This window comes from Lipophrys pholis, assembly GCF_963383615.2.
Source record: "Lipophrys pholis genome assembly, chromosome: 1".
Classification (NCBI taxonomy): Eukaryota; Metazoa; Chordata; class Actinopteri; order Blenniiformes; family Blenniidae; genus Lipophrys; species Lipophrys pholis.
Window position 1 is genome coordinate 45,999,513 of NC_137635.1, and position 13,652 is coordinate 46,013,164.

Genomic DNA, 13,652 nt, shown 5'->3' on the forward strand with positions numbered 1-13,652 from the left:
CATTACAGCTGTTTATTAAAAGCTCTGGTTCTCCGTCTCAGCCTGCATGTCTGTGAAGAAAACACACTTCTACTTGGATTTTCTCCTTCTTCCTCCTGAGGAAGTTTGATAGAAACGTAAACTTTATCCTCAAGTAGTAGCGATGGCTGATATTACAGTAATTCTGCAGCAGAGGGCAGAGAAACTTAACCTGTGTGTGTGTGTGTGTGTTTTCTAGATCTCCGTGGTGAAGGAGGAGCGGTTTTACCCCAAGTGGAACCCCGCAGCGGTGCCCACCTCCATGGGGGAAGTGGGCACCCAGACTGCCATCATAGCAGGGAAGCTGGCGGTGAATAACCTGCATCAGGAACTGGCCTCGCAGGGATTCATGCAGGTACACACTCATCATGGGAAGTCACTTAAAGGGGTCATATTATCCAGCCTTTCAACACTTTCACATGGGTTGTATTCAAACTTTATTACCCCAAATCCATGACAGATTTTCTTCACTTCTGGGGCGTCATTCCAGGTATGGTATGGCAACATTTTCTGTGTACACAAAAGACTTATTTCTCTCAAATATGGTTCTGGAATGTGTCTAAATCAGTGTTGGCGAGCACTTCTCCTTTGCCGAGATAATCCCCGTACCTTCACAGTTGTGGCAGGTCGAGATGATGATTAGACAGCAGGATTATTGTACTTGTATCTTAGGCTGGCAACTTTAAAAGGAAGGACACTCTATGTGCAGTTTTACGATCTATATCAGGGGTGTCGAACACGTTTTAGTTCTGGGGCCACATTCAGCTCAATTTCTTCATGAGTGGGTTATCACCGGTAAAATAGTGCCTTCATAAGTTTTTCTTAGTTGTGATGCAGAGTGTGCGTCATGTAAATTTTGACACCACGATCTCAACATGCTTAACGACTCCCAGCGTGCCGTATTATACCAACAAAGAAGAAGAAAATTCCCCAATCCGAAGCAGAGTTAAATTCCCACTTTAATCCTCCTGATTGAGTTGCCCACTGATCCGATCGGCACTATATAATCCCCCTTTTCACTGTCTTCAGGTGTTTGTGGACCAGGTGGATGCAGACATCGTTGCGATCACCCGTCACTGCCCCAGCACCCACCAGTCCGTGGTGACGGTCAGCAGGACGGCCTTCTGGAACCCCAAAACCCACCAGTACGACGCCAACGTCCCGCCAATGTTCATACCCGGTACGACCACAGTATCAACCGCCGCCACCATGTCGGACGGTTTGAAGGCAACACTGACGCTGTCTGTCCATCAGGTAAGATCGAGGAGGTGGTGCTGGAGGCGCGCACCGTGGAACGACAAGCTGGGACCTACGAGAAGGACGAACACTTCATCAACGGCATGCCCGAGTACACGGTGGAGATTAAAGAGCACATACCGGTGAGCTCTTCTCAATCGCCTGCGATCCCAGCGATGGAAGCTCCGTTTCGCTGATTGTCCACTAACCGTGTGCGCAGTTGGAGGAGAGCACGCTGGTGAAGAAGGCCGGCGTGACTTCTAAAGGCCGATCGGAGTTTGTGCAGGAGATCACCTTCCAGAAGCTGACGCCGGGCAGCGTCATCGCCTTCAGGTAACCCCCCCGCGAGGTTCCAGACATCAGGGCAACTCTGCAGACACGTGGTTCCCCGAAGCTTTAAAAGAAAAGGCACAATCACTGAAATGGGGGAAAAAATTCAATGGTAAAATGACTCGAAATTCTGAAAAACACAAACAAGCAAAACTGCTTCAAAAAGAGATAAAATAGTTAAAATGTCCCTGTGTGGCCATAAGACTTTAGAACTCCTTCCTTTATTAGTGTTTGTTGTGTTTTAGTTAATTTCATCCTCTCTGTTCTTTCATTAGTCACCGTTAGGAATTGTACGTATTAATATTTAAAATACTTTTTTTATCCTGTTTTATTTATGTTGTGTGGAGCAATGCTTAAAGATATTTCAGTCTGGGATCAAGAAAGGTTTTCGGTGGTATTTTAATCTCCAATGTGTCTATGACCAGGTGCAAAAACCGCTGAATATGGAATGGAATGTTTTCCATTCTAAATTTGTCATTTAAACTTCCTAAATGCAACATAAAATACAGTTTTTAAACGTGTTTCTTTGGAACAACCTGGACGACTCACTTAAAAAAATGCGACAAAGCTCACCACTTTGGAAAAACATCAAGCTCAGGAAGGACGAGATTAAAAGCAACTTAGTTCCCTTAGAGGACAGTTTATGTTTTTGGTTCTGTTACACCAATTGCAGAAGCTTCATGTATGTCATGTACAGGGTTAGGCAAAATAAATTAAACTTCAGCCTCAACCCTTCGTTCTTCCTCTGCTTGTTTGTTTCTTTATTTATTTTTTTGTTGCTGAATTCAGTATTAGGTTGACCGGATAAACCATTACTACTACTAGTACTACTACTACTACTACTACTACTACTACCATGACTGTTGTTCTTAAAGGGCTGCTTGTAACTGTGAAGTTAAGTAACGTAGAATAACAGAGGTAAATAAATGTCTCTGCAATAGTACATTTCTCTTAATGAAATATGAATGAATGTCTTGATTCATCCTCTCTTGACTAAGAAACTATGTGAACGTCTTGAACCACTTTGACTTAATTCTGCTTTTTAATTGAGAGAATTTCACGTTTTGGACACAAGTGCTTCTTTTTTAGGCTTTATTTTACAGTATTAATATAGTAGCAGAAAAACATTCAGGACTTGTCTGTGTGTGTATTTAGATGTTTTATATGTATTTATATAAATATATATATATATATATACTAGGACTGGCGCATACGCAGTAACTCTTCCTCTTCTTCCACCTCAGGCAGGCCTGCATGTCAGGTTGTACTTTTGCGATTTGTTTGATTTTGAGGAATGTAAACAGGCTTAAAGTGGAGACATGTTGGCCTGACACTGTGTCTCCTCACCTATACGTCCTTCATTTAATTAAAAATAAAATGCTGTTATGAGTCTCAAACCAACATTTGGACTCAAACGGGCCCTAAACTGACCAAGAGACGTTTAAAACGAACGACAAATAAAGCCGAGCAACAGAGACTGAGTGAGGTTTGAAGTTTCCATGTGGGTGGACTCTTAAATCGGTAAACTCCCCCCGTCTCGTCTTTACAGGGTCAGTCTGGACCCCAAAGCCCAGAAGCTGGTGGGAGTACTGAGGTACTATCTGTCCCAGTTCAGCCCCAAGTACAGGAGAGGCAGCGTGGCAGACGACAACCCCCCGGAGGCGCTGCAGAAGCCGCTCTCGCAGTACGTACACACACACACACGCACACACGCACACACACACACACACTTCTACTGTGTGTGTGTGTGTTTAGTGGTCCAAAATGGTTTCTACCGATATATTTATATATATTTTTGGTATTTTGCTCTTTTCTCCCCTTGATTTTTGTGCGTTTCTCACTCTGCCGTACAATAATCCCATTAAATGTTGCAATAATGATAAAATTTGGAATAAATATTTCTACTTTGGTAGATTACATTCATGTCTTTTGGGGAATAACAGTGGTCATTCTGCCAATATTTCAAAAACGAGCAGTTGATGTTTGTAGTTTTTTTGTTTTATTCTTCCACGATTTTGTTTTTTTAAATGAGTTATTTCTGTAAATCCTCTCACTGTAAGTTGTGATTTCCTTTCAGGTTTAAAATAGCATTAACACACAGTGGAATGAACCATAAATGTATTGCCGTTTCTATTTTGCGCAATTTGACGAACACGGCGATAAAATGTCGACATGTTGTGCTGCTTTAATTCAAACTTATGAGCATCAAATAGATGCAAAGGACATTAAACGTGTCTGATGTCTCATTTGAAACTCGTCTTTTCGTCTCTTTGTGTTTCCCAGGCTGATGTCCAAGCTGACGTTATCCGAGCTGAATGTCCTGCTGTTCCGATGCGACTCGGAGGAGCAGGAGGACGGCGGCGGTTGTTACAGCATCCCCGGCTGGGAGAGCTTTAAATACGCTGGACTGCAAGGTGGAGACGCTGCGGTGGCGGCGGCGGCAGTAGCATCCCGTCTGTAGTCCGTCAGGTTTTCCACAGTGTGCTGGATCTGCCTTGTGTCTTTTCAGGTCTGATATCCGTCTTGGCTCAGATCCGTCCCAACAACGACCTGGGACACCCCGTGTGCGCCAACCTCAGGCAGGGCGACTGGCTCATCGACTTCGTCTCCAACAGGCTGGTCAACAAAGAGGGCGCGCTGGCGCAGGTGAGCAAAGAATCGACCCAGCAACTCGCCGTTCAACAGACCAGTCCTTGTCATTCACCTCCTCCTCCTCCTCCTCCTCCTCCTCCTCCTCCTCCCCGCCCCACAGGTGGGTCAGTGGATGGCGGCCATGTTTAACTACCTGAAGCACTTCCCTCGGTACCTCATCCCCTGTTACTTCGACGCCATCCTGGTGTCCACCTACACCACGGCTCTGGACGCCGCCTTCAAGCTCATGTCCAGGTAGGACATTTCAGTCCAACAACACCACTTCATTCAGGAATTCCTCACTAGTATTTGGTGACGAGTGAAGTTTTAGTAACTTGTTTTCTCTGCCCTGCGTACCGAGTACTCTCTGGTAATGGCACTGTTACTGTTCCTGTGAGAAACTTTTCCCTGGAAACGGGGCTGAGGAGAAACACAAAAGTTACACTTTTACTTTTAACTAGTAAAATATGTACACTTCTTTTTCACTAAATAACTGGAATTCATTACAAACCTCTAACGCCTGCCCGACTGATTTTGCGTTAAAGTGGCTCTGCTGTCGCCTTGCGTACCTTTTCTTTATGCGCTGGTTTTCTTTGTCCAGCTTCATCCAGAACGGTTCGAGCTTCGTGCGCCACCTGGCGCTGGGTTCGGTGCAGATGTGCGGCGTGGGACGCTTCCCGGCTCTGCCTCCTCTGTCCAGTAAACTGGACGACGTCCCGCTGCGCATCAGTCCGGCCACCGGCCTGAAGGAGCAGTGCTGCGTCTCCATGGCTGCAGGTGACCGACCCCAACCCCCCAACCCCCCCACGGGCTTCATCTTCACTTTCTGTGGTTCAGTTTGAAAGTAAGACTCTTCCTTCTCCAGGTCTTCCTCACTTCTCTGCCGGGATCTTCCGCTGCTGGGGCAGAGACACGTTCATCGCTCTCAGAGGACTGATGCTCATCACCGGGAGACACGCCGAGGCTCGGTAGGTGGAGGAGCTGTCAGGAGAGAAGCCGCCACGTTACTTCTGGCCTGGTTCAGGTCATCGGTAAACCTTGAGGAGCAGATGAGAGGAGATGTTTGAGACCGGAGGCCCAATTCAATGTGCTTTCTCAGCGTGTTCACATCAGCAGTAGATATCTTGAATTATTAGAGAAATGAGGTTTGACATGTCGGGAACGCTCGACTTCTGACCAGAGCGGAGAGAAGACTCCTCAAACAAACATTTGATAAAACGATGGATGCACCGATGCCGATATCGGACTTGATGGATAGATTCGACGTACTCACTCATGTCGGCCTCCACAGTAACATCATCCTGGCCTTCGCCGGGACCCTGCGCCACGGTTTGATCCCCAACCTGCTGGGAGAAGGTCGCTGTGCCCGCTACAACTGCCGGGATGCCGTGTGGTGGTGGCTGCAGTGCATCCAGGTGGGACTGTGGGATTACCGGGGCAGATGTGACGGTAAAATCCTCAGTCGTCAGGATACGGTCACATGTTCACTTTTCACTCTTCCTTTGCAGGACTACGCCACTCTCGTTCCCCAAGGTCACGAAATCCTCCGTTGCCCCGTCACACGCATGTACCCCACTGATGACTCCGAACCCTGCAAACCTGGGGAGGTGGTATGTACACACACACACACACACACACACACACACACACACACACAGTTTCTACCGATATGTTTCTATATATTTTTGGTATTTTGTTCTTTATGCTTTTGACTCGTTTCTCACTCTGCCGTTGACATCATGACTATAGATTTGTAATACACAGTGCAGCCTTGGTGGAGTTGATAGGTTCGACGCCACAAATCTAAATAATCCCAGATTTCTGACCCGAGAAAGATCATCAACACAGGATTTGGCATTTCATGTTGTCAGGTTACATTTCATTTTTTTTTCCCACTGAGCAGGAGCAGCCTCTGTACGACGTGATCCATGAGGCGCTGCAGCGCCAGCTAGAGGGGATTTCTTTCAGAGAGAGAAACGCCGGACCCCAGATAGACCGGAACATGAGAGATGAAGGTGACTCGCTCGCGGTCGGTGTCGGACGGCGCGGCAGCAGCGGGACACTTGGCTAACCTCGGGCGCTCTGTGCAGGGTTCAGCGTCGCCTCCAAGGTGGATCCGGCCACCGGCTTCGTGACGGGAGGAAACCGCTTCAACTGCGGCACGTGGATGGACAAGATGGGAGAGAGCGAGAGGGCGAGGAACAAAGGCATGCCCGCTACGCCCAGGTGACTCGCGTTCCTCCTCTTTGACAGTGTACAGGGCAAAGTCGTTGAGTCGTCACGGTTCTCTGATCAGCTGCAACTTTACTAAGTGATATTATGTCGATCTTAATATTCTAGCTGAAGCTTGTCGTTTCCCTAAAAAGATGCGTTCGTGCAGTTCTAACGTGGTCTTGTTGTGGTCGTGTGCAGGGACGGCGCAGCAGTGGAGATCGTCGGTCTCAGTAAATCGGCCGTCCGCTGGGTGGTCGAGCTCCACGCTAAAGGACTGTTCCCTTACGACGGAGCCAAAGTGCACACGCAGGGTATCGTACCTATTAAGTAGATACTCCGGCGTCCTGCGACGGTCCACGCTGAGGCTCTCCCCCTCTGTTCCAGGTGCAGAAGGCTTCGTCTCCTACGCCGACTGGAACCGGCAGCTCCAGCAGTCCTTCGAAGCAGGATTCTGGGTGTCCGGCGACCCCAAAGACCCCAACGAGAAGCAGCCCGACCTGGTGCACAAGAAGGGCATCTACAAGGACAGCTACGGAGCCTCCAGCCCCTGGTGCGACTACCAGCTCCGACCCAACTTCACCATCGCCATGGTGGTGGTGAGTACGACCGCCCGGAGTCCACAGGGAGCTGGAAGCAGGAGTTCTTCATGCGTTTGTTTTGTTTGTTTGTTTGTTTGTTTGTTTGTTTAGGCCCCAGAGCTGTTCACAGTGGAGAGAGCCTGGCGGGCTCTGGAGGTGGCTGAGAAGAAACTACTGGGACCACTGGGAATGAAAACGCTCGACCCAGAGTAAATACTTCATCACTTTATCACGTTTTACAGGATTTAAAGCTTTCACAGCTTTAAACACGCCGTGTTTTCTCAGTTTTGGTTCCATATATTTTGTTTTTATTGACGTTTGATTGATTTTCTACATCACGTTTCGACACATCTGGACAGATAAACTCATGTTGGTGTGAAACTCCATCAAATATTTAACAGAAATCTTGCTTGAGTTTTTAGCCATCCTAAACATCTTTGTTATTTTCTAGCACACAGTCTCTTTACTACGCCACCGTCATGTTAACGTTGCCCTCCTGGTAGGATCTTTGTGCTGAGACGTGCGTTTGTGTCCCTGCAGCGACATGGTGTACTGCGGCGTGTACGATAACGCGCTGGACAACGACAACTACAACCTGTCCAAAGGCTTCAACTACCACCAGGGCCCGGTGAGTCCCACACTGTCCGCAGACGTCTTCCATCCAGTTTACCTCATTTTCCCCTTCATGACATCATGTGGGGAGGGAAACGGGGGGGGGGGGGGGAACACCACTTAAATCTGAAACTCCGGAAAGCTTTGTCCCCCCGAGACGGGCCGGGAGTAGACGTGGACAGACACAGACACAGCCTGTTCTCAGTAGAGCTCAGTAGAAGGACTTTTAGACTGAAATTCAGGACCAAGGCTGGACTTGATTGAATTACTTTGAATACAATGTTGTTGGACCTCTTGACACTGATGAAAAACTGTATTATATTGGACCTTTAAATATAACATCTAACCGTTTATAATTCCACACAGAAATCAAAGACTGAGGCTTTTCTTTGGAAACATGTTCAAAAAGGCCGTCCAGCTTGACGACTCATTTAAAAATCCATCTTATCGAGGAATATTAATGCAGAGCAATATTAACATGATAAACTGTTTCTCAGCCGAGGCTAAAAAGTTAAAAGCACTTTTTCACCGAAATTAAATAAACCCAGAAGAGTTGTGCAGTTTTAATCCTATGTTTGAATTTAGAGAAATATCACTGGACATTTAACATGTTAAGAAATTAAAAATGAGTGTAATATTCCACTGGCTGTCTCATTTCATTACATGAAAATTTGACATTTCCTATCAAAAAAAAAAAAAAGATTTGCATCTCAATTTCAACATTACCAACATCAGGTGAAATTCCTGCCCGAGTTGTTCTGATCGACTCCAATACTTTGGACTATTAGTTATGGGACTTTTTGAAAACCTGTTGCTAATAATGAAATATAAATACTGCTGTTTTTAGGAGTGGCTGTGGCCGGTGGGCTACTTCCTGCGAGCTAAACTCTACTTCGCCAAGAAGCTCGGCGAAGACACGTACGCCAAGACGGTGATCCTGGTGAAGAACGTGCTGTCGCGACATTACACTCACCTGGAGAGGTGAGACGGGACCCCGGTAGAGTGATTTTTTTTTCTTGGTTTCCTTCTCATCACTTCCTGTCTATGCCCCACCCCCCCTCAGGTCTCCGTGGAAAGGCCTCCCAGAGCTGACCAATGAGAATGGACAGTACTGCCCCTTCAGCTGCGAGACTCAAGCCTGGTCCCTGGCCACCGTGCTGGAGGTCGTGTACGACCTGTAGATCCTCACGTCACTAGTCTAACTTTTATTTTTTATTTCAAAGTGGAGTTTAACCTTTATTTTCCTTGGAGAAACTATTTTTTTTTTACAGCCTAACAGCATTCAGAAGCAGAGTTCTTACTAAAATGCAACACCATAATAACAATAGCCACATAGGGCTGCATACTCGATACGATATCGATCAAACTTAATATTTATTTTAGTACAATATTTTTTTGCTTTATGGCTTTTCAGTCTTGTAATTCCAATTTGAGCCACTAGAGGGTGAGTCACTACAGATACTTGACTCAAATTACAATATAATTGAAAAGTTCAGAGTTTGGTCAGTTATTTCTGCGTTTCAAACAATTAAAAAGTTTTACATTTTCAAAAAATGTGACTGGGAAATTATGTTTGGTTTAAAACAAACCTGACTTTTTTTTCTCACCCTCGTAGCAAGTCTGAGGCGGAAAAAAAGGGATGAACAAACATTTCTGCCAATTGAGTAATTATTTTTATCTCGTGGAAAATCTGCTTTTCTACAAACACCTCCAACCACTGTGTCCTTTTGACTCTTTCAATGTCTGTGAACTCCTAATCCGATTCAAAGCTGTAGCAGCAGTTTTTACGACTGTTTGTTAAAGGTACAGTGTGCAATGTTTTTGGCTGAAAACACCGTGTTGTAATACCAGTTTGTACCACAAGGTGGTGTATTGAGACAAAAACAAAAGGGACCGCTGGAACCAACCAGCGAGCTCCAATATCCTATAACATCTCGTCAAGTCTTTCCTGTGCAGACTTCAGTTTTAGATACTGCGTTTTAAGTTAAAGCAAAATTGACACTGTAGCTTTAAAGTATCTCAACAGTCCACCTCTCGCCTTCAAACCCATCGTCTTCATTGTTGTTTTTCCCGGCAGCCTTATCGTACGCAGTATGTGTAACTTTAGCACGTTTAATTTCAGAGATTCACTGGATAAATGTCCCATGTTGCGAGTGTTCGTCCTGTCTGTGGTGTTGAAATTTCCCGTTTGTCGAAGACGCAACAACTCTGAATAAACTGTTACATGACTGATCCCTTCGTGAAAACTGATCCTTGTTCTCAAGCAAAGTGAATGTCACCTCTGTTGTTCAACACGATCAAAACTAAATCAGAAACATTGAGCCATTGAGACTTATAAGCCTCGATATGCCCTCGTATACATGAAATAGTTCCTTCCATATATTAATAGATGTTACAAGGTGCCAGCATCACTTTACAAGTATTGACGTCCACAACTAGCCTTTAGACCTTAAGACAGAAAAGTGTTCTCGTAACCTTTAATCGCCACATCCTGAGTCAGATTTTGGACAATTTCCTCCACAGGACACCGATCAATACCATGAGCAGCTCACACCGTCAGGAAAACACGCCCACTTTGACTCTTAATATCTCTAGAAAAGCTGTGATTGCTTCAACCTTTAGCAGAGCCACGTCACTTTGCTCCCACTGTGAGATGAGATATCCAGCCATAAATCCTACAGCTCACATTGAAGGTACAGTATCTTTATTTGTTCGTGTATTAAAATAAATTAAGAGACGTTAGAATATTCAGATGTAAACCAGCTGTTGCATTACCACATTGTACCACAAGATGGTGTGTTGAGTCAATAGCATTCTGTCTGTTTACAGTCACACAAAAGGCAAACTATGATCTGTTTTATGTTTTTTGTACAGTATAAAAGTTTTCAGAGTATGCAGTAAGAACCGAGAGCAGAAACCGGTTTGTCATTGCTACTTCCTGTGCAAAGGTGATTTTGCATAAATGTCCCAAAACTAGAATGAAACTCCTAATAATCTTTAATAGAAACCAGATCTTCATGAAAGGGGGTGTGTCAGTAGTCGCTCGACAGACCGAGCAGGCTGATGAAGAGCAGAGCCGAGGAGGAAGAGGAGGAGAAAACCTGCAGCGGAGAAGAGAGAAGCACGTCAGCCTCAGTGTGGCGGGTGAGTCAGTGAATGCATCACCAGGTCCATCCTCACCGAGGTCCCGCGGCTGCCCGCCCTCACAGTGCTGCTGTTCAGCTGGACCCAGAAGGTTCCGTAGTTCTGGACCAGAGAGGCACTGCAGCACGGACACACGTCTGCTCACGTCCGGTGGACAGTTTAAAAAGTTAAAAATGACCATGAATCGGATGTTGAGTTACCTGAAGTAGACGTCCCCATAGCTGGTGTCGCTCGGCGCCTCCCAAGTCAGCTGGACTTTGTTCTTCTTGGATCCTGAAGCCTGAGTGACTGTAGAGTCCTGCTCACACATTATATACATGGATTATAGAGCATCTTCCTCCTGCTCACAGCTAGATTATAGAGCATCTTCCTCCCCCTCTAACTGATGGAACTTCAGCTGAGCTCCTCCCTTCATACCTTCTTGTTGTTACAGTCCAGAGCGGTGAACGTGGCCGGGTCGATGTTGGTGAACTTCCCCACCGGCCACAGCGAAGCTGTGAGCAGAAAACATTCAGCTGCAGTTTGTGTCACAGCTGAGACTCAGACACTCTCAGGCATGAACTGATAAACGGACTTATTTTTGGATGGGATGAATAACTGCGGTGATATAGAAGTGAAATAAGCAACTTGGTACTTTAGAAGTGTAAACTGTCCCTGCAGGATCACGTCAACATCACAGATTTAAAGCAGATCTGAGGACAGAAGGAGGTAAAACGCAGTACGAGAAGGACGGTCTTCTTAATAAAGTGGCCAGTGAGTTGTAATCCTGATCCCCCACTGCTGGATCAGGATTAACAACCACATGTTCAGATTAAATCTCTCCGTTACCTTGTTGCTGTGTGCTTCTGGCCTGCAACATGAAACCCTGAAACTCTGAGCTGCTGTTCACTCCCTCCACGGTTACTGATGGAGGAGAAAGACACAGGGACACAGGGACTTGGTTGTTTTCACATGTTCTCTCCAGAAGTGTAGTGGTGTAGAATTACAAATTTGTACTATTTCACACACAGTATTCAAGCATCAAAAGAAGATATATGTGAAGCTCCTGCTGAAATAGATTACAGGTCCAAACATCATTTACATGAAAATATGCAGCAGTTCTTCAACCGTCGGATCAAAAAGGAAAGGACAACCAATCAAATCTGCACAGACTGAGCTCCGAGGTTTAAGACGTGCGTCTTGGCGACACCGAGGGGAAGTGGTTAGGACTCTGTCCTCAGTGTGCAAACCCCAGGTTTGATCCTGGGGCCTGTGCGCGTGTGGCTCACCGGTAATGACTCCTCCCGGCCTGTAGGTGGAGTTGGAGGCAGTCACGGTGAACGGCGGGCTGTTGTTGGAGGCGCTGTAAGGCGGGTGCGCTGGCATCATGCTGCCGCAGGAGAAGGCCACCGAGCCGTTGGGGAAACACGCACATCGTTCTACGTGGCACGCACACACCGCGGCGAGCAGCGACAGCGCGGCACTCAGAGACATCTGGAGCCAGTTGTCCACACAGACATGATCGTTCTCAGTGTGCGTGTGTGTGGTGTCTTGACGAAAACAACCAACTGCACTCACTAGTGGCACAACATGGTAACTACATTGTTTTCAGCGTTTCTGCCATTTCCGTGGAAACAGATTCTGACCCGAAAATGTAAAAATGCACGTGTTTTCACTTGAAACCGTAACTTTAAACGGTTATACCAGGTGAGGGAAGGGAAGATTCCACCCTAAACACGTGTGTACAAGAGATTTATTAACTTTTTTTTGAGGATTACCTCCACGAAGCACCACTAATTCCTCTGCAGCCTCCTTCTATTTCACCGCTTCCCGTTGTTATGAAGCAGAATTCACCAAACGGGTTATTCGCCCTCTAATCTGGAAGGTGAGCTGGGCTACCCACTGCGGACGTCAACAGTTGGAATCACGTTTCCTATCAAGTCCATAATCAATGCAAATTAATCTGAACTTCACTGTTCAGATCTGCTACAGGGACGAGATTACCGCTGTTCGAACTACGACTCGTCAATGATTCTATAAAGTTATACAAATTTACTCCAAGCAGGCACCGAATACCGACCAAACATGTGGAAAGAAGTACTCGAATACCACAAGTGTCACTAGTTGAGTATTTTCAAAGTTCTTGCAGTTGAAAAGAACTGAAGTAAAAGCGGAACGTACTTTTAAAACACAAATTAAAGCAATTTAAATGACATTTTATTAATTTTGTTCTCAATCGGGAATTTTTTCTGTGAAAAGAATAAAACGTATTAGCTTCAAAACTGCAGTAAATCTACATAAATACATAAATGTGCATACATACTGAATAATCTAGAGATGTGAGTATTTTTAATTCATTAGTTTATATTAAATATCATTTAAATAGACTCTAAGTAGTATGATACTGTAAAATATCAATGAGATACAAAGTTATGAAACCAATAAGACAGAGACGTAGATTAACTACAGATACATTTTCTGAAAAATGACACAAAGGTACAAAAAGACTTAAAAGCATGTTTGAAACATTAAATAAGTACAAAGAAACAAATTACACACAAGGCATATTGAGGAAAATATGAATAAAACCGTCAACTGAGATTAAGTCTGAATAATTTAAATTATAAAGTTTCTTTTTCTGATCTTGAGTCTCTTGATTAACAACACAAATATATATAAAAAAAAACAACCTTTAAACTCAGTATTTTACATTATTTTTTGAAATAATACAATTCCGGATGTACAATATACAGGTTGAAATTTAATTTCTTAAATTAAGGATCCAAACAATGATTTTACATAAACTGAAAAATCCTTTTCTTTTAAATAATAGTAGGTATGATTTTACTGTTTTAAAATATATACATTGTATACAAAAAATTGACTTTCATATAATCAGAGAAAAATAAC

The 13,652-nt window shown here is 44.9% G+C and overlaps 2 protein-coding genes across 2 annotated transcripts in view; one reads left to right on the top strand and one right to left on the bottom strand.

Moving 5' to 3' along the window:
* agla (amylo-alpha-1, 6-glucosidase, 4-alpha-glucanotransferase a) overlaps positions 1 to 9,849 on the top strand; it is a 27,885-nt gene extending 18,036 nt beyond the window's left edge. The window contains exons 16-35 of the mRNA XM_080464718.1: positions 218 to 373; positions 1,048 to 1,198; positions 1,273 to 1,397; positions 1,475 to 1,587; positions 3,134 to 3,268; positions 3,868 to 3,998; positions 4,094 to 4,230; positions 4,337 to 4,470; positions 4,817 to 4,992; positions 5,081 to 5,183; positions 5,507 to 5,630; positions 5,724 to 5,825; positions 6,119 to 6,230; positions 6,306 to 6,441; positions 6,628 to 6,740; positions 6,814 to 7,025; positions 7,119 to 7,216; positions 7,548 to 7,635; positions 8,467 to 8,600; positions 8,683 to 9,849. Of these exons, the coding sequence (XP_080320844.1) occupies positions 218 to 373; positions 1,048 to 1,198; positions 1,273 to 1,397; positions 1,475 to 1,587; positions 3,134 to 3,268; positions 3,868 to 3,998; positions 4,094 to 4,230; positions 4,337 to 4,470; positions 4,817 to 4,992; positions 5,081 to 5,183; positions 5,507 to 5,630; positions 5,724 to 5,825; positions 6,119 to 6,230; positions 6,306 to 6,441; positions 6,628 to 6,740; positions 6,814 to 7,025; positions 7,119 to 7,216; positions 7,548 to 7,635; positions 8,467 to 8,600; positions 8,683 to 8,800 (2,598 nt within the window). The 3' untranslated portion in view covers positions 8,801 to 9,849. The remainder of the gene's footprint in view (positions 1 to 217; positions 374 to 1,047; positions 1,199 to 1,272; positions 1,398 to 1,474; positions 1,588 to 3,133; positions 3,269 to 3,867; positions 3,999 to 4,093; positions 4,231 to 4,336; positions 4,471 to 4,816; positions 4,993 to 5,080; positions 5,184 to 5,506; positions 5,631 to 5,723; positions 5,826 to 6,118; positions 6,231 to 6,305; positions 6,442 to 6,627; positions 6,741 to 6,813; positions 7,026 to 7,118; positions 7,217 to 7,547; positions 7,636 to 8,466; positions 8,601 to 8,682) is intronic.
* Positions 9,850 to 10,651: 802 nt separating this feature from the next.
* LOC308113767 (putative ferric-chelate reductase 1) lies at positions 10,652 to 12,236 on the bottom strand (the record flags this gene model as incomplete). The annotated part of the gene is made up of 6 exons (XM_080470229.1): positions 10,652 to 10,720; positions 10,800 to 10,881; positions 10,964 to 11,061; positions 11,181 to 11,257; positions 11,592 to 11,666; positions 12,032 to 12,236. The coding sequence occupies 6 exons, from the start codon at positions 12,234 to 12,236 to the stop codon at positions 10,652 to 10,654; spliced, it is 606 nt and encodes a 201-aa protein (XP_080326355.1).
* Between the last annotated feature and the right edge of the window lie 1,416 nt (positions 12,237 to 13,652).